The 18,790-nt window shown below is 52.8% G+C and overlaps 2 protein-coding genes across 2 annotated transcripts in view; one reads left to right on the plus strand and one right to left on the minus strand.

Annotated features, from left to right (window-relative positions):
* Positions 1-6,091: 6,091 nt before the first annotated feature.
* On the plus strand, positions 6,092-11,771 carry LOC149995121 (myosin-14-like). Its single transcript, XM_090259126.1, has 7 exons — positions 6,092-6,197; positions 7,326-7,421; positions 8,233-8,351; positions 9,561-9,713; positions 10,000-10,173; positions 10,501-10,674; positions 11,766-11,771. Exons 1-7 carry the CDS (start codon positions 6,092-6,094, stop codon positions 11,769-11,771), a joined length of 828 nt encoding a protein of 275 aa, XP_090115252.1.
* Positions 11,772-14,592: 2,821 nt separating this feature from the next.
* The window catches only part of LOC149995122 (myosin-14-like), a 70,416-nt gene continuing 66,218 nt past the window's right edge, over positions 14,593-18,790 (minus strand). The window contains exons 36-39 of the mRNA XM_090260554.1: positions 18,626-18,754; positions 17,931-18,019; positions 17,720-17,843; positions 14,593-14,842 (exon numbers count right to left, since the gene is read on the minus strand). Of these exons, the coding sequence (XP_090116680.1) occupies positions 14,630-14,842; positions 17,720-17,843; positions 17,931-18,019; positions 18,626-18,754 (555 nt within the window). The 3' untranslated portion in view covers positions 14,593-14,629. The remainder of the gene's footprint in view (positions 14,843-17,719; positions 17,844-17,930; positions 18,020-18,625; positions 18,755-18,790) is intronic.

Below are 18,790 nucleotides of genomic sequence, written 5' to 3' on the forward strand. Positions count from 1 at the left end.
CCGCCGCCCCGTGTCCCAGCGCCGCCGCTCCGGGCCCTCCCGCCGATAGCACCTCCGCCGCCGCCACCGGGTCCCGCCGCCGCCGCCCTCCGGGACCCACCGCGGCCACCCCCGGGTCCCACCGCGACCGCCCCACCGATCCATCGCCGCCGCCCCCGCCCCCGCCGACCCTCAGACGGCCTCTCCGACCTCTGCCGCCGCTGGGACCGGGGGCGGCGGCGGTGGGACCCGGGGCGGCGGCGGTGGGACGGGGGCCGGAGGCGGCGGCGCGAGCGGCGGCGGGAGCTGGGGCGTCGGCAGGACCTGTGGCATCGGCGGAGGTGCTATCAGCCACCGCCTCTCCCGCCGCCGCCGCTCCGGGCCCTCCCGCCGATAGCACCTCCGCCGCCGTCCCCGCTTCTGTCAAAGACGCCGCCGCTGATCCGACAAGCGGCGCCACCGACCCCGCTCCCACCGCCACTCCGACGGCCTCTCCTACCTCCGCCGCCGCTGGGGCCGTCTCCGCCACCGCTCCCGCTCCGGCCGCTGCCATCCACCGCCTCCGCCACCGTCGCTGCTGGGAGTACTCTGCTGGCCCCACACCAGCCCACCCAACCTGAAGGCCCCATCCCCGCGCCCCACCGTACGCAAGTGACCTTACGCCCTGCCCTTTGTCCCCGCCCCTGGCTGCCACTGGCCGAGGACTTCCTTTGGTAGGCGAAGATCGGCGCTGCCATTGGCCGACAGGGCCGCCGATCACTGCCCCTCTGGCTTCCTCCTCCCCTGCGCCCGCCCACCAGACTGCCCCGCCCCGGGAGTGCGTAGAGGCTCCAGTAGCATCTGCTGCGGCCGCGGGGCGCCCGGGACACTGGTGGCGCCCCGACCGCAGGGACCCGAAGCGGCCCGGCACCTGAGAGGCGGGCCCGAGCGCAGGTAGGCAGCGGGCCCAGGAGGCCGCGTCCATGGGCCCGCGACGGCCGGGCGGCAGGGACCGCGCGCTCTGTTGGGGGCGCGGGGCACGGGGCGGAGGTGCCCGGGCGCGCGGTGCAGCGGAGCACCGTGGTGCGAGGGAAGGCCCGGCCCGCATCCCGGCGCTTGCGGAGCCACCCTGCGTACGCGGCCCGGCTCTGAGGCGGCGGCCGGCCGGGGCATGCCGGGGAGCCCGCGCTGAGCCCGGCCTCCGTCTCCCGAGCCCGCCGTGGATGGTGCCGCCGCCGGCCGCCGCGCAGCGCGCCGGGCCGGGCCGTCGGGCCTCGCCGAGCAGCCGCGCCGACCACACACTTGTCACAAGTGGGAAAGATACATGTGTGAGGGGAGCTCCAGGGTCCTTGAATAGCCCTGTGGCTCCGCTTTTCTGTAGTGAGAAGTTACAGTGAAAACTGGGGCCACCGAACTGGGATCCTTCATTGCAGGAGGGCCAATTGCGTCTTGGAATGGCAGGGGCCAGGAATTTCCCGAGTCTGATTATTTTCCTTTCCCCACGGCAGGGTTACATGGGTGAAAGACTGTAGGTGCCTTGGGGGAGAGGCAGGAGAAAAATTAACAGTATACAGTTTGGGTAGTGTACTGGGGTCCTTCCTCAAGGGGTCTGCCGACTGGCTCAGTGAGGAACACAGTTAAGGAGCCATGACTCTTTGTGTTGGTGATTCAATTGATATTTCTGCTTACTTGACCTAGGACTCTTCTGCTTATATAGATTAAGTAGGAGTTTAATAGACTGCCCATGTTAGGCCTGACTGGTGTGGTTCAGTGGGCTGAGTGTCATCCTGTGAACCAAAATGTTGCTGGTTCAATTCCTGGTCAGGGCATGTGCCTGGGTTGCAGGCCAGGTCCCTGGCTGGGGTGTGTGTGTGAGAGACAACTGATGGATGTATCTCCCTCACATCTTTTTCCCCTCTCTTTCTCCCTCCTTTCTCCACTCTTTAAAAACAAATAAATGAAAATCTTCAAAAGAACCAAACAGACAGCTCATCTGCTTCTCTTCCAGGAGCACCATGATCCACTAGCCAGAGCCAAAGGCGTCTGTGAATGAGATTGTCCTGGTGATGCGTTTGGCTCCGCCACCCTCTGTCTTTGACCGGTGAGGACCATTATTTGGCCCCTGCCATTCCAAGACGCAATTAGCCCTCCTGCGATGAAGGATCCCAGTTCAGTGGCCCCAGCTTTCACTGTAACTTCTCACTACAGAAAAGAGGAGCCCCAGGGCTATTCAAGGACCCTGGAGCTCCCCTCACACATGTATTTTTCCCAGTTGTGAGAAGTGCGTCCTTTGGGTCCTCCTGGCATGGGTGGGCAGGTCCTACATGACAAACCCACTCTAACAGGCTAATTTCCCTCGATGTTTCACCTTCACTTAGTGTGCATCCCCTTTTGGTCCAACGGACCAAACTAACTGAGAATGCTTTCTAACCCCTCGAGCTACAACGTCAGGTCCAGAATCTCTGCTTAGTGGTCCTAAATTAATAAAGTCGGCCTGATCCACCTGGCCCAACTTTATGTTCATTCCACTAATATCCCTGAGCTTTTCTTTAGATAGGCCTATTCATATTTACTGTTTCTTCTTGCATCAATTTTATAGAAATTTGCCTATTTCATCTAAATTACGTAATTTGTTGGCGTATGGTTGTTCATAGTACTCATTTATACTTCTTTTTATTTTGGCAATGGCATTGGCGATGTTATTTCTTTTACTTCTGACTTAAGTAGTTCAAGTGTTTTCCCCTCCTTTATGCTTAGTTCATCTGGCTAAAGATTTGTGAATGTCGAGCTTTCAAAGGACCATCTTTTGCTTTCACTGATTTTCTCTATTGTTTTTTCTACTCCTATTTATTTCTACTCTAATCCTTATACATCCTTGTTTCTGCTCGCTTTGGGTTTACTTTGCTCTTCTTTTTCTGCTTTTCGAGGTGGAGAATTAGAGAAAGAATTTAAATTAACATAAGCATTTACAGTCATAACTTCCTTCCAAGCTCTGCTTTAGCTGTTCATCCCGTAAGTTTTGGTGTGCTGTGTTTCTGTTTTCGTCTGTCTCAAAGTGCTTTCAGTTTCTCTTATGATGTTTTTGACCCATTGGTGATTTAAGAGTGTGTTGTTTATTTTTCAGTTATTTGAGAATTTTCCAGCTTTCCTTCTGTTATTAATTTCTAATTTAATTCCCTAGTAGTCAGAAATGTGCTTTATAGGACTTCAGTTATTTAAAATTTAATGTAGCTTGCCTTATGGCCTACCAAATGGCTTATCCTGGGGAATTTTCCATTTGAGAACGGGGGAATGTGCATTTGAGAAGATGTATTCTGCCTGCTGAACACCTCTCTGTGCCTGTCTGTTAGGTCTGTTTGGTTTATAATGTTTTTCAGGTCTTCTATATCCTTGCGCATCTTCTCATTTTTCCCCTTTATTGAAAGAGGAATATTGAAGTCTCCGATAATTATTGTTGAATTGTGTATTTTTTTTTTTTAGTGTTGTCAATTTTTGCTTCATGTGTTATGATCCTCTGTTAGGTTCATTATATATTTATAATGGTTATATCTTCTTGTTGGATTGACCTTTTCATTATAATAAGTTCCATTATAATGTGTAGCACTTTGCTTTAAAGTATGTTTGTTATTAGTACAGCCGTTGCCGTGCTCTTGTGGTTGCTCTTTGCGCGGTATATCTTTTTCCTCTTTTTACTTTAAACCTGTTTGTACCTTTGGGTCTAAAATGTAGCTCCTTTAGTCAGCATACAGTTAGGTCTTGTTTTTTATCCAGTCTTTCTCTCCTTTGATTGGACTGTTTAATCCTTTCACACATGGTACGCTTATTGATAGAGTTTATGTCTGATATTTTGGTTTCCATGTCTCATATCATTTTTCTTCCTTTCTTCTTTACTGCTTTCTTTTTCATTAAGCAGATATTTTTATTGTGCTATGTTAATTCTTTTACTGGTTTTTTTAATCTATATTTTTTGAGACAGCTTCTTAGTAGCTTCTCTAGGTCTCCATTATAGATTTTACCAGACTCTACTTCAGATTTATAGTATCTCAGTTCCAGCAAAATGTAGAAATGTTGCACCTGTACAATTCTAGTCCCTACTCACTGTGTTTTGTGCTGTTGGTACATGTATATGTAGATGTATAATGTTTATGCTGCATGCCCATGCCCATCAGTACATTGTTATAATTATGACTTTTTATAGTTCTGTGTATTTTAGTGAAGCTGAGAGAATAGAGAAGAGCAAGTACTTTTATGGAGTTTGTTGTATTAATCCCTTTATTTAAGAATTTTGTTTTCTTTCTTTCTGTGAATTCAAATTGCCACCTGGTGTCCTCTCCGTGCTCCCTTGTCCCGCCCACTGTTACTGGGAAGTGTGCAGCTTTGTCCCCGCCTCCTGCTGTACACGGCTCTTTCTGTAGATTAGAGGTCCAAGAACACAAACACGCACGTATGATATATGTGTTATGTATGTTTAGATATACAACATGTAATAGATACATGGCCCTGGCTGGTTTAGCTCAGTGGATTGAGCGTCGGCCTGCGAGCTAAGTGTCGCTGGTTCGATCTTCCAGTCAGGGCACATCAGAGAAGGAAAACTCTGACTCCAAAAAACCTCCGCTGCCTTGCGGCATACCTCTTCAGGGGAAAGGCTAAGGGAGTAAACCCCGACAGAAAATCCGGAGCCGGAGTCCCTAAGGCGGTTTGACGTTGTAGTCAACACCGGCAACTCCTGCGGCGCACCTGAAGCCAAGCTGTATTGACTCCGTCTTTCCCTTGGATCCTTCAGCTGCGAAGAGAGGGGGGGTCTGCTGCATGGGCAACAGCAGACCCTCCATATCACCCTGCCCAGGCTCTGTAGCTTCAACACGGGAGGAGACAGATACCGTGTCACTCCCGAGTCGGACTGCACAGCCATTCTCGGCGGTGCAGATAGACTCTTAGGAAGCTACACCATCGTCTCTCGAGACGGACGGCTGCCGACGACGACGACTCTTAGACGCATGGATGTGCTGCTCACCTCCTGATGAGCCCACAGTAAGGTGAGAATGTCCTAAGTCGAAAATGCACTTAACACAGTGTGAACGTCATAGCGTAGCCTAGCCAACCTGGAAGGTGCTCAGGGCACCTGCATTAGCCTACAGTTGGGCCCAACCATCTAACACAAAGGCTATTTTGTAATCAAGTCTCGAACACTTCGTGTGATTTATGTAATTGTGGCTTGTTGCCTTCCTGCTGGACAGTGATCTTGAGTTTCATCTCAAGGGTAATTGCTTTCTCACCAGAAGCAGGAGACACAGGCAGGTGTTTGTAGACATGATGGGACAGGAAACCACAAAACACAGTACCCCCAAAATGCAGGCAACACAGCACCCTTAGACTATGGGCTGTTTACCCTTGTGATCAGGTGGCTCACTGGGAGCTGGTTCTTAGGGGAAAAAAAATCAAAATTCAAAATTCGGAGTATGGTCTCTGCTGGAGGTGTATCTCTTTGGCACCATTGTAATTTTTTGTTTTTTAGATTTTATTTATTTATTTTTAGAGAGAGGGGAAGGGAAGGAGAAAGAGGGGGAGAGAAACAACAATGTGTGGTTGCCTCGCGCATGCCCCCAACTGGGGACCCGGCTCGCAACCCAGGTATGTGCCCTGACTGGGAATCGAACTGATGACCCTTTGGTTCACAGGTTGGCGCTCAATCCACTGAGCCACACCAGCTGGGGCACCATGATTGTAAATTTGAAAGATTTTAATTTGAACCATCATACGTTGGGGGACATCTGTACATCCTCATTCATGGTTTCTGTACTTGAGAATTACCCCCACCCACATTTATTTGTAACCCCAATACTCCTGCATTTGTGGTCATTGAGGTCATTCACAGAGCGGGGGGTGGGGGGTGGGGGGGGAGCTTGAGTTGCCCAGTGCACACTCACAGGGGTTGCCCAGCCGTCTTGTTTCAGCTCTCGTATTGTACACCAGTGTCCTTTGTGTGGTCGGTGGAGTTTTTCACGTTTTTGTGCTTTTTTTCATTGTGATGGTGAATTCTCTGTCTATAATGCCTTCCAAGCATAGCGCCGAAGTGCAGGGTAGCACTCCTAAGCACAGGGCGGCTGGACTGTGCCTTACGGAGAAAATACGCATGTTAGATGAGCTTCCTTCAGGCGGGCGTTACAGTGCTGCTGGCTATGAGTTCAATGTGAATGAAGCAACAGTGTACGGGGAGGGGCAGAAGCAGGTGTACAGCTGTGAGTACGCGCAACACGGACTTTATTCTTGTATTGTTTATTAATTATATTATTTTCCATATAAATAACTGTAAACATAATTTTGTCCCGCTCTGTCTATCAATGAGGTGTCTTTAAATGGAAACACACATTGCTCTGGCTGGTGTGGCTCAGTGAATTGAGCCCCGGCCTGCTAACTGAAAGGTTGCCGGTTCAATTCCTGGTCAGGGCACCTGCCTGGGTTGCCGGTCAGGTCCTCAGCTGGGGTCGTGGGAGAGACAGCCAGCTGATGTTTCTCTCCCTCTCTATCTCCCTCCCTTTTCCTCTCTCCAAAGTAAATAAACAAAATATTTTTTAAAAAATAAGCAGAAACACACGTAAAACAAAGTGATGTATTGATCAGTCGATGAAAACGTTGTGGCCAGAGGCTCACAGGAACCAAACCCTGTATGTCCCCTTAGGAGCACTCATTCGCAGTCACTACGTCAGTATTCTCGGTGACTTTGTGGAACATTTCTGCAGATGACGAGAATCAACTGTCCTTCCTGTTTTCTGCCTTTTGTACACAGAGTACGCCATGAACACCCTTCTGCACCTCGCACCTTTCACTTGATAGTTCAGAAATCCTTCCATATCGCTCATCCATTCTCAAAGTTCTTCTAAGTCTTATCGGCATCATTTCATGAAACAGACAGTGTGAGCAGACACTGAATGGTCATACCGTGAACCTCGAACACAAAATACAGGATTCACTTATCTGTTCATGTGTTTTAAGTCCTGCCCAGTGTCACATGTGAATTTTAAGCTCAGGATGGTGCTGTAAACTGACATAGGATTTTTTCTTTTCAATCCTCACCCGAGGATTGAGGGTATGTGTATTGATTTTAGGGAGAGAGAGAATAGAGAGACATCGGTCAGTGGCCTCCCGTACATGCCCCGACCGGGGACCAAACCTAGGCACGGGCCCTGACCGGGAATCGAACCCGCAGCCTTCTGGTGTACAGGACAATGCTCCCACCAACTGCACACCCCAGCCAGGGCTGACATGGGATTTTTAAGCTAGATTTCTGAAGGGACAGTGAAGACCACACACAGTGTCTGGAGCCGTAGTGATCTCTCCACCCCCCCCCCCCCTCTGCCGCCCCTTAGCCATGCTGCGGATGGTCTCTGCGGTCCTTCAGTTCGGCAACATCATCCTGAAGAGAGAACGAAACACCGACCAAGCCTCCATGCCAGACAACACAGGTGACACCCCCTGGCCTGCTGCCCAGCCCCGTGACCCTGCATCCCTTGCCCCACAGACAGAGCACCCCCTCCCGGCCGGGCCGCTCTGACTCCCTGCCCTTCGCTGAGTCTTCAGCATTTTCTCACCCTTCTTCTGTTATAAAAATATGTGATCCCTGCTGAAAGTCTGAACAACACCAGCCTGCCAAACAGGGGACAACAGGGTCCCCGGTCGTCCCAGCGCCTTGGAGAGACCTGCCATCAGTGCTGGGCACATCTCCTCCTGGCCTCTGTGCTTGCATATGTGTATATTTTTTCCTTTTCAAAAGCAGGATTATAGTTGATATTCTTTTTTTTTAAATCAAAATGGAAATAGTTCTGCTTCCTAATTATTATAAAATAATATGAGCTGGATGGGGAAAAATCTGACAGACAGAACAGTATAAAGACAGTCCGTTCTTTGATTCAAAGTGAAATACACATATCATGAAATGCATGCCTCAGTTTAACATGTCATGAGTTTCCAACGTAATGAGGGTGGAACAGCCATTCAAATGGATGAACTCTGCTCCTCTAACCAATCCCCAAGTGCTGGACGTTCAGGTTATTTCCTGGTCATGTCCACTGTAAACAATGCGGTGATGAACATCCCCGTAGTCCAGTTTTGGCTCACCCGGGATTATTTTCGCCCACTGGGGGTCCCAGAGGAGACTTGCGGGCCAGAGGATGCGCACACTGGTAGGACCTGTGCAGCCTCCGGGGGGAAAGGCCGGGCAGCCGCGTCCTGGGACAGAACGCTGACCCCACCCACCTCGATGCCTGTCTTCCTCAGCCGCCCAGAAGCTCTGCCGCCTGCTGGGACTCGGGGTGACGGATTTCTCCCGCGCCCTGCTCACCCCCCGCATCAAAGTTGGCCGGGACTACGTGCAGAAAGCGCAGACCAAAGAGCAGGTGGGCGGTGTGGCGGGGGGTGGGGGGCAGGTATCGGGCTCCCGCCGCCCTCCGACTCCGGCGTCTAGGAAGTGGCTTATGCCGTTTTTCCTCGCTCGCTCACGTAGACTGGTGCTGGCTGCTCAGTTACCGGCTCCGGACTAGGCACCGGGAATTAAAGCAGCAATAGAAACGTGGAACTCAGGCTGTAGTAAGAAAACCTAATAAACGAAGATTAACAGGATGCTTGTAGACAGGGGTCGACAGGGGTGCCGTCTGCCAAGGAGGGGGTTGGGGGGGGGTCTGGCAGGCCCTCTCCCAGCAGGTCACGTTCCAGCCAAGACCTAGACCGTCCAAAGTGGAGGGCATAGCCTATGTAAAGGCCCTGGGGTTGAAACAAGCTTGGCGAGATGGGAACACTAAGGAGGTGGGTGAGGCTGCAGGCGGAGAGGTTGGTAGGGGACAGATCACGCAGGGTCTTAGGGGCCACCCTAAGGAGGTGAGTTTTATTCAGGGTGCAGCAGGAGGCCAGCGAGGGTTTAGGCCAGGGAGCGATTTGATTCAGGTTGTTTTTTTATAAAAACCCCCTTGTCTTCTGCATGGAGGGTGGAGTCCCAGGGGCGCAGGTGGAAGCAGGGAGTTGGGAGGAGGCTGCCGCCATAATCCAAGCCAATGACAGTGTGGCTCAGACCAGCGGGCAGGGCTAGGGGTAGAAAGAAGTTAACATGGGCTAGTGGTTTTCAGGATCCAGCTCTTGGGCAGAGGCCTCTGCTGGGCCCCAAGCTGGGTGCTCGAGGCCCTGGGATGAAGAAGACACAATAGGGGAGGCAAGGACCAGAGACTGGAGGTCACACTGGCCGTGATTCTGCTCTCAGGGGAATTACTATTAGGATCCATTTTACAGATGAAGAAGTTGAGGCACAGAGAGGTTTATTCACAGCCTGAGGTAACACAGCCTCTAAGTGGCAGGAGCAGGATTCAAACTCAGGTTGTTGGGTCCAGAGTCCACCCTCTTAACTGTTATGTTAATTGTTCCAGGAAGTGGGGTCAGGAGGGCAGAGGATTAATGAACTAATGAGCCCTGAGGACTTCAGGCAGTGCCTGGAGCACAGTAGGGCTGAGGAATGGAGGGCTGCTGTTAATGTCATCTTGAACCATGGTGGGGGCCCGGACAGGCCGGGCCACTCATGTGCAGGCTGGACCCTCACTATGCATCCCATCTGCATGCAGGCTGACTTCGCCCTCGAAGCCCTGGCCAAGGCCACCTACGAGCGCCTCTTCCGCTGGCTTGTCCTGCGCCTCAACCGGGCTCTGGACCGCAGCCCCCGCCAGGGTGCCTCCTTCCTGGGCATCCTGGACATCGCCGGCTTCGAGATCTTCCAGGTCTGTGCTGTGTGCCCCGCTGGGGCCTGAGGGCGCCATCACGCTGCCCTGTTCCCTCCCTCTGTGCCCCTGCCCTCCTCACCCCCTCCCTCTCAGCCTCTGTCCCCCTCCCTCTGGGTCCCTGCCCCACTTTCTCCAGGTCTCTGTCCCCTTGTCTCTGGGTCCCTGTCCCCCTCTCTCTGGGTCCCTGTGCCCCCCTCTTTGGGTCTCTGTCCCCTGTCTCTGGGTCTCTGCCCACCCCCCCAGGCCCCTGTCCCCTCTCTCACGCATCCCCTCCTCCCTGCAGCTGAACTCCTTCGAGCAGCTGTGCATCAACTACACCAACGAGAAGCTGCAGCAGCTCTTCAACCACACCATGTTCGTGCTGGAGCAGGAGGAGTACCAGCGCGAGGGCATCCCCTGGACCTTCCTTGACTTTGGCCTTGACCTGCAGCCCTGCATCGACCTCATTGAGCGGCCGGTGAGTGAGCCCGTGGCCACTCCCTCCTCGCAGCCCTCGCCATCTCACCCCGCCCCCTCCAGGCCAGGAGCCAGCCCCTCGCCCAGCTGGCCTCAGCCTCCGCATCAGTTACGTGGAGAAAACGACGTAGGTCTGTGTGACTGGTAGCAGATCAGGCCCCGGGACACGCCCGCCACAGGGCCTGGCTCCAACCACGGGGCTAATCCTGGCTGTTACTAACTGTGGTTCTCCGTCCAAGTGTCGCTTACAAACACTAAAAACCAGCCGCAACCTAAGTGTCCAGTATTTGGGGATCTGACCTACTCTCCCCTTCCTGTCAACGGTCAGGCCAACCCCCCTGGACTCCTGGCCCTGCTGGACGAGGAGTGCTGGTTCCCGAAGGCCACGGACAGGTCCTTCGTAGAGAAGGTGGCCCAGGAGCAGGGCGGCCACCCCAAGTTCCAGCGGCCGAGGCATCTGCGGGACCAGGCCGACTTCAGCGTCTTGCACTATGCGGGCAAGGTAGGGGCGGGGCCCGCCTTGGGGCCTGCGGGTGGGAGTGGTGACAACCTGGCTGCAGATGTGGGGAAGGGTGCAGAGGGACGGCAGGGCCACCGGGTGTCCACTGGGACAGGACACAGCCAAGGCAGGGGCCAGGAAAGCCCAAGGAAGAGTGAGAACTATCTGACGAAGTCAACAAAGGCTTCCTCAAGGAGCGGGTATTTGCAGTACGCTTTGAGGGATGGAGAGGCGTTTGCCTGGAGGAGAATTATGTGCATTTTATCCACTCATTCAGCAAACCCGTGCCTTCTTTTTTTTTTTTTTTAATTTTTAAAGTTTTTATTTATTTATTTTTAGAGAGAGGGGAAGGCAGGGAGAAAGAGAGGGAGAGAAATATCAGTGTGTGGTTGTCTCACTCACCCCCCAACTGGGGACCTGGCCCACAGCCCAGGCCTGTGCCCTGACTGGGAATCGAACCAGCGACCCTTTGGTTTGCAGGCCGGCTCTCAATCCACTGAGCCACACCAGCTGGGGCTAAACCTGTCTTTTGTGCACTCAGCCCTGTGCTGAGCAAAGTTGGGGACCCAGGTCGGACATGGTTTCTGTCCTTACAAAGTTCCTTATCTGGAAGGGAGGCAAATCCAGACAACCGGGATGTAAGGCCAACAAGCGCCTTCATAGGGGCAGCGAAGGGCAGCGTCAAAGCCGACGCCCAGAGGAGGGAGGAACACCGGGGAAGTGTCCCCAGGGGAGCGTAATGCTTGATCTGAAATCTAAACCAAGGGTCAGCAAACCTTTTTTGTAACTGCTTCCCGCTCTGCGGGCCAGACACTGCCTGTCACAGCTACTCAGTTGTGCCGTTGCAGCGTGAGGGAAGCCACAGGTAACACATAAATAAATATACTAACGGGGGCTGCATCCCAATAACCCTTTACTTACAAAAAGAGGTGGCTGTCTTGACTTGGCTTGGGGGCTCTACGGTGTGAGACCGCTGGGCACCATCCAGGTTCCTTGTCTCTCCTTTGCCACCCCTCCCCCTGGCCTGTCAGTACCCGAACCCTGTCCCATTGTCCCCTGACTTCTGTCCTGTCCCCTCGTCTCTGTCCTCACAGCCCTAGCCCCCAGCTCCGGCCCCGTCCTCTCCCACCTAACCTTCCCTCCACCTGGCTGGGGATTTTCTTTCTCCCTCTGTATTTTGTTTCTCAATTTTTTCCCTGAGTGTCCACGTCCTTGCGACACTCTGGAAGTGCGAAGCTCCCCCCTCTCCCTTCTCTTCTCCTCTTCTCACTCACATGCTTTCCTCGGACAAACTCCCTTGCCCCACGTTCCCACGATCATCCTCAGGCTGCCGTCTGCTAAATCTGCCTCCTGAGCTCCGCCGTGGTTCAGGCCCTGGCCTCAGTGGTCCACCAGGTCCCGCACAGCCCTCCTGTTCCCCGCTGGGCTCAGCACTTTCTCCCAGACCTGCTCCTCTTTCCGGTTCCCTGGGATCCACCTAGATCTGCAGGCCAGATACCCGGAGCCATGCTCACCTGCTCTCTCCTCTCAGATCCGTTCTCTCCTGTCTCAGATTTCTCCATCCCCAAGGCCCCGGCTCACCGGTCCTCTCCCGAAGGGGCCACCACATCCAGGGTGAAGTCCTAGCAATGGGCACAGCAGCCCAGATGTGCTGAGAGGCAGGCACAGGGACGGGGAAAGTGAAAGGGCACCAAGCCATGGAAAGGGATGCCAGGAGGAGAGACCCCTTTAGCTACTGGTCAGCTGGCCATGCCTGGCTGCCAGGGGGACTTGTAGCAGATCACTAACACCCTCTGAGCCTCGGTTTCTTTGTCTGTATAATGGGGGTAGGGGCCACTAGCCTCTGGAAAGCCTCCCCAGAGACCTCTAACTACAATTCCCATGAGGCCCTGGGTCCTTGGCCAGCCCCATGGCCCAGAACCACCTTTTCCATGAACTCTTGGGGCCAGTTCCTTCGGTCTGTGCCTGAGACCCCTCACTCTCATCATGATCCCCAATGAGTTCAGCATCTTCCCCCAACATCCAATATTTCCCCAGTCACCAGGCCTGAATCCCAAACACTGTCCTCCTCCTACTGCAACTCCCCAGCCCATCAGCCCCCAGCTCCATCCATCCCTTCTGCCCCTGACTTTCTCTTCTTCATCCTTCTTGTCCATTCCCATGGCCCCAGCCCCAGCTTGGACATCATCCAGCCTTCTCCCTGGCCTCCCAGCTCCCAGACTCTCTGTCTGTGCACAACTTGGCTCCAGAGGTCTGTCTATACCTAGCACTGGCCCTGTCCCTCCACAGTTCCCAGCCCCCCTGTGGCTCCCCATCACCCCAAGGACAGAGTTCCTCAGCCTGGCATTCGAGGCTCTTGCTCCCTGAACCCTGTCCTCAGTTGCAGACTCCTAGGACCAAACACAACTCCTCCCAATGCCCCTCACATGCTCCCCGAAAGCTGCCGCTCTGCAGGGGACTCCATGCCCTGGAAACGCCCCATTCCTGTCCAGCCTAGCTCGAATGCCTCCTCCTTCAGGAAGCCTTTCAACATCAGCCCTTCTCCAGCTGACCCAGCTTCTCCTTCAACTATGCTCCCCCAGCCCTACTAGTTCGTAGGATCTCTTCTTGTCGCCCTGTCCATTTCATAGGTCTTTTAGGGTCAGGGGACAGCCCTGGGATCAAAAGGAGGGATGTACAAAGACTTATCAGTAAAGAAAGCTCCTGTCCTGGCTGGTGTGGCTCAGTGGATTGAGTGCCGGCCTGTGAACCAAAGAGTTGCAGGTTCGATTCCCAGTCAGGGCGCATGCCTGGATTGTGGGCCAGGTCCCTGGTTGGGGGCGTGTGAGAGACGAGAGACAACCACACCTCTTTCTCTTTCTCTCTTTCTAAAACTCTCCCTACCCGTCTCTCTAAAAATCTTAAAAAAAAAAAAAAAAAAGAGGTAGAGTCCATTTCTCCATTCTCCTAAATCTGAGCTGGTTAAATCTGAGCTGGCCATGTGCTGGCCGTGTGACATGCTTCAGCAACAGGATGCAGCAGAAGTGACATTATAGCAGTTCTGAGGCTAGGCCTTTAACACTTTCCCTCACTCTTGCAAGTGTGACTCTGCCACGTGAACAATGCTGGGCCAGCCGGGAGCAGAGACAAGTTAGCCTAGTTGTCCTAGGCGAGATCTGAGACATAGGAGAGCCTGGCCAAGACCAGCAGGCCAATCCAGCTGACCCTCAGGTGAGCAAAGGTGCATGAGTGAGACCCGCTAGGCTCAGGTCAGCACACACCACCAGCCAGTCCAAAGACTCATGACCAATAACACACAGCTGTTGTCCTGGCCAGGCGGCTCAGCTGGTTGCAGGATCACCCCATAGACCAAAAGGTTGCAGGTTCAAACCTAGTCAGGGTGCATATGGGAGGCAACCAACTAATCTTTCTCTCTCTCACTCGCTCCCTGTCCCCTTCCTCTCTTCTACACTCAATGAACATATCCCCAGGTGAGAATTATTTAAAATATCTATAAAAAAAAGACAACAAACTGTTTTTTTAATAGAGCAAAAGACTTAAGCCGGCATTTATTTCATGAAAGAGGGTATCCAAAATGCCAGTCAGCATATGAAAATGTGTTCAATCTTATTCTGCATGTTGTAAATGCTAATTTTTAATGGACTTCATTGGGGTGATATTGGTTAATAAAATTACATAGGCTTCAGGGTAGCTGTTGTTGTTTTAACCCACTAAGTTCTAGGAGGGTGTGTTATGCAGCAATAGATACTCTAACCGCTGGGCAACTGTTTAAATCGTACTTGTGGTGGAAAGGCAGGTACTTACAGCCCAAAGCATCTTAAGTGATAAAGGAACTCAGCAACCATTAACATTAGGAAGTCTGCGAGATGTTTCTAAGCCAGGTGTTTGTGATACAACTCCCCTTCATCCCATTGGCCAGATGTGGGGGTCACCCTCCAGCTGTGCACCCCTCCCCCACCTACCTGGTCTCCTGCTCCAGCTGCTCCTCAGCCTGGGCCAGCTTAGACTCCAGGCTGGCGATGGTCATCTTCTGGCGGGCTCGGGCCCCGGCGTCCTCCTCGCCCAGGCGCTCCCGGAGCTCCTGGACCTGCCGCTCCAGCTGCTGCTGCCCGCTCTCTGCCTTGGCTGAGAAGCTGCGCTCAGCGGACAGCTCTGAGGTCAGCGACTCCACCTGCAACAGTGACAGCAGGATGTCACGGTGGGGCCTCAGAGGGGAGGTGGCAGGTAAATTCAGGCACCTGCAATGAAGTGGGCTGATGATTGTTAAGTGCAGAGCACAGAGCCTGACACGGACTCGACAGTCAACACAGGCTGGGAGTGTGCATTTTTCCAGTCTGACTTACTAGCCAGGAGGGGCACCAGCCCCAGAATTTCATTTTTGTTTTTTTAAATTATAGTCCTGACAACCGGGACCATTTTTTGAAAAATATTTTCTTTATTTACTTTTAGAGAGAGGGAAAGAGAGGGCGAAAGAGAGGGAGAGAAACATCGATCGGCTGCCCCTCTCGTACATGCCCCGAATGGGGACTGAACCCAAAACCCAGGCATGTGCCCTGACCAGGAATCGAACCTGCGACCTTTTGCTTTGTGGGATGATGGTCCAACCAATTGAGCCACACCAGTCAGTTCCCAGCCCTGGGTTTTAACCTTTTGGATAGATTTTTGCTATTTTAGTAAGTCCACAGGACTATCACAGACTTGTTTAAATGCTATAAAGTCTACTTCTGACTGTGAATGAGTCTATTTGAAGGGTTATCACACTTTTTTTGGCAACAGGGTCATCTGGGAAACTTGTGAAAAAAATGCAGACCGAGCAGCCCCATCCTCCAGAGATTCTGCTACAGCAGGTCTGGAGTGCAGTCCACGAAGGCCCTTTTTGAACAAGCACCTCAGGGGGTTCTGAGTGACATGCAGGATCATTTTGAGAAATGCTGCCTCAATGAACAGTAGCTACTACATGGAGAACATGTAAACACACCTGCAACAAGAGCCCCTGTTTATTTATTCAGCTCATACTCCAGTGAGGCCCTGTGCCGGGAACACAGACATGAGTCAGATCCAGTCTGATTCATACTTTATATCAGCCTCACAGGAACTCATCAATGTGGTGATCAGCATTTTCTTTTCTTTCTTTTTTTTAAAAGCTCTTAATTGGCCCTGGCTGGTGTTGCCCAGTGGGTTGAATGCCGGACTGTGAACCAAAGGGTCCCCGGTTTGATTCCCAGTGAGGGCACACGCCTGGGTTGTGGGCCAGGTCTCTAGTTTGGGGGTATGCGAGAGGCAACCACACACTGATGTTTCTCTCCCTCTCTTTCTCCCTCCCTTCCCCTCTCTCTAAAAGTAAATAAATGAAATCATAAAATAAAATGCTCTTAATTGGAAAGTAAAACTGTGATAGTCAAAAACTGATCAAATACATGACTTTATGAGTTAACAAAAGGAAAACACCACTGCCATCCCCTCTCAGGTCAAGAAACAGAAGTTGGCAACTCCAGAAGTCCCCACCTGTACCCACCCCAATAACAGCCACCCCCACCCCCCTAAAATAGCACACTTTCCTGGCTTTCAGGGTAATCACTTCCTCGCCTCTTTCCTGAGTTTTATTACTCAAAGGTTCATCCCTAGATCTTCTAGTTGAATCCCACCAATTAAAAAATTATATGTATGTCTTTTATTACTTTTGAAAATATATTTATTTATTTGGGGGGGGAGGGAGAGACAGAGAGAAACATCGATCTGCTCTACTTATTGATGGATTCACTGCTTGATTCTTATATGTGCCCTGACTGAGGATTAAACCTGCAACCTTGGTGTATTGGGACGATGCTCTAAGCTACCTGGTCAGGGCAAGTATATGTATGTCTTTGAACTCTTTCTCTCTCTCTTTTTTAAGATTTTATTTATTTATTTATTTTAGAAAGAGGGGAAGAGAGGGAGAGAAGCATCCATGTGTGGTTGCCTCTCACACACCCCCAACTGGGGACCTGGCCCACAACCCAGGCAAGTGCCCTGACTGGGAGTCAAACTAGTGACCCTTTGGTTCGCAGGCCGGCACTCAATCCACTGAGCCGCACCAGCCAGGGCTCAAAATGTGTCTTTAAAAATTAATGAAATAATGGAAACATAGGTCTCTCTTTGGAAATCCCAGCCCTCTGTGGTCTGTCTGGCAAACTCTTAACTTCTTATAAGACCTCCTCAGGCATCACCTGCATCGGGAAGTCTTTCCTGATGGTCCCCAGGCTCCAGGCTGGGTCAGTGTCCCATCTAAGTTCTCTCAGTGTCTTGTGCTTCCTCCATGTTCGTTAGTATTTCTCTGTTGGGGTACCCTGTCTCCTCCATGACACAAGGATGTCCTTAAGCACAGGGACCCGAAATGACCCATCTCCAGGTCCCCAGCATCACCCAGAATAGGACCGGGGCCTCTAGAAGCCTCAGAAAATATTTTATAAATAAATACACAAATGAAAATACACTTTTCTCTGTCTGCCTAGCTCTTACTTATGCTTGAAAACCCCAGCCGGCCCCTCCCTAGCCAGGAGGCTCAGTTGGTTAGAGCATCATCCTGACAGGCCACAGTTGTGGATTCTCTCCCTGGTCAGGACACATACAAGAAGCAACCAATGAATGCATTACAAGAAAAAAAAAGCCAAATTTCCTTTCTTCCAAATTCCAAATGCTTTCTTGTGATTCTTGTGGAGACCTTTCCCTTTCTGTCTCTCTCTCTCTCACCTACTCTACCTCCCTCACACCCAGAATACGTCTATTGTCACACATGCCACTATAAATGTCACCATGTAGTTCCATGTCTGTTTCCCCAGGGAATTCTGCAGGACAGAGACCCTCCATAGTTCACCTCTGGATTCCACCCTTGAGAAGCCTCATAAATACAAGTAAATGGAGGCATCAATACCTCCCCCCTTCCTTGAGAACTTCTATTCAGCCTTCAAAACCCAACTCAAACATTCTCTTTTCCTATGTCTGTTGATTAAAGGTACGGTCCCAGGTTGGTGGGGACCTGGGCTGGCAGGGGTGACGGGGAGGTGCTCACCTGCAGGAGCAGCTTCCGGTAGCGGTCACTGAGCAGCTCTGCATTGCTCTGCTCCTCCTCCAGCTCCTCTTCCATCTGCCCCAGGCGCCCCTCCAGCTGACGCTTCTCTTCCAGAATGGCTGCCCTACGAGAACGTGACCGTGGGTGGGGGGTGAGATGGCAGGATGGCCAGAGGAGGGCACCCTGCCCCACATTCCCGTGGGCCACTCACTTGCTAAGGCTGCCGTTGGCCACTTCATCTGCCATCTCGTCCCGTTCCTGCTGGGCCTGCCGCCGGGCGCGGTCTGAAGCGGCCAGTTCCTGCAACGCAGACACGGCAGGGGTGGTAAGTGGGGGTGAGCGGGGGGCTGCTGGGCACCAGCCTCACTGCTTCTCACACCTCAAGTCTCTCGGCCTTTTTTTTTTTTCACTGCACATGAACATGCCGTCCCTGGGTGACTTTGGCGTGAACTTCAACCTACAGACAGAAGCCTCCTAAATTGGCCCCCTAGGCCCTTCACCCTCTTCACTGAGCTCCAGTGTCTCCTTTCAAAACTGCTCCCCCTATGGGTGCCCCCAGTCACCGTGGCTAGACCTCCAGGTCTGTTCTCACCTCCTCTGACCCCTTACTACCCACAGCCATGTGCATCCTGTCCCTTCACTCTCTGCCTCGGTCCTTCCTCCATGTTCCCACAGCTGGACTTCGGGCTCATCCTCTCTTCCCGGCCTCCCTGCCTCCAGCTCCCTCACTGCTGCCCACCCTCCATAAGGCCCCAGAGCAGACCCTGCCTGTCTCCTGCTCAGCGCTCTCCCAGGGCTCCCTAATGTTCCCAGGCCGGGTGTGGGTGGACCCCGCCCGCACCCACCCCGGGGCTCCGCCCACCCTCACCCCCACTTTCCACCTGGGACCGCCCCTCCTGGCTTCACCTCCTGCAGCCGCAGCACCTCCGCCTCCAGCCCTTTAAGACGCTTGTCACTCTCCCGGTTCTGGGCAAAGGCCTCCTCCCGCGAATTGCGCGATTCCTCCACTTCTTGCCACAGCTCCTTCATCTGGGCCTGGGCAGGAGGAGCGGGTGGGTGGGTCCGCCAGGT

This window comes from Furipterus horrens, unplaced genomic scaffold (genome assembly GCF_987537825.1).
Source record: "Furipterus horrens unplaced genomic scaffold, mFurHor1.1.pri manual_scaffold_13, whole genome shotgun sequence".
NCBI lineage: Eukaryota > Metazoa > Chordata > Mammalia > Chiroptera > Furipteridae > Furipterus > Furipterus horrens.

Bases quoted from the DNA above. Each gene is read 5' to 3' on its own strand.
- LOC149995121 (XM_090259126.1), top strand. From the start codon at position 6,092: ATGTTAGATGAGCTTCCTTCAGGCGGGCGTTACAGTGCTGCTGGCTAT. The intron at 9,714-9,999 runs GTCTGTGCTGTG...TCCTCCCTGCAG, and splicing joins CCGGCTTCGAGATCTTCCAG to CTGAACTCCTTCGAGCAGCT. The intron at 10,174-10,500 runs GTGAGTGAGCCC...GTCAACGGTCAG, and splicing joins TCGACCTCATTGAGCGGCCG to GCCAACCCCCCTGGACTCCT.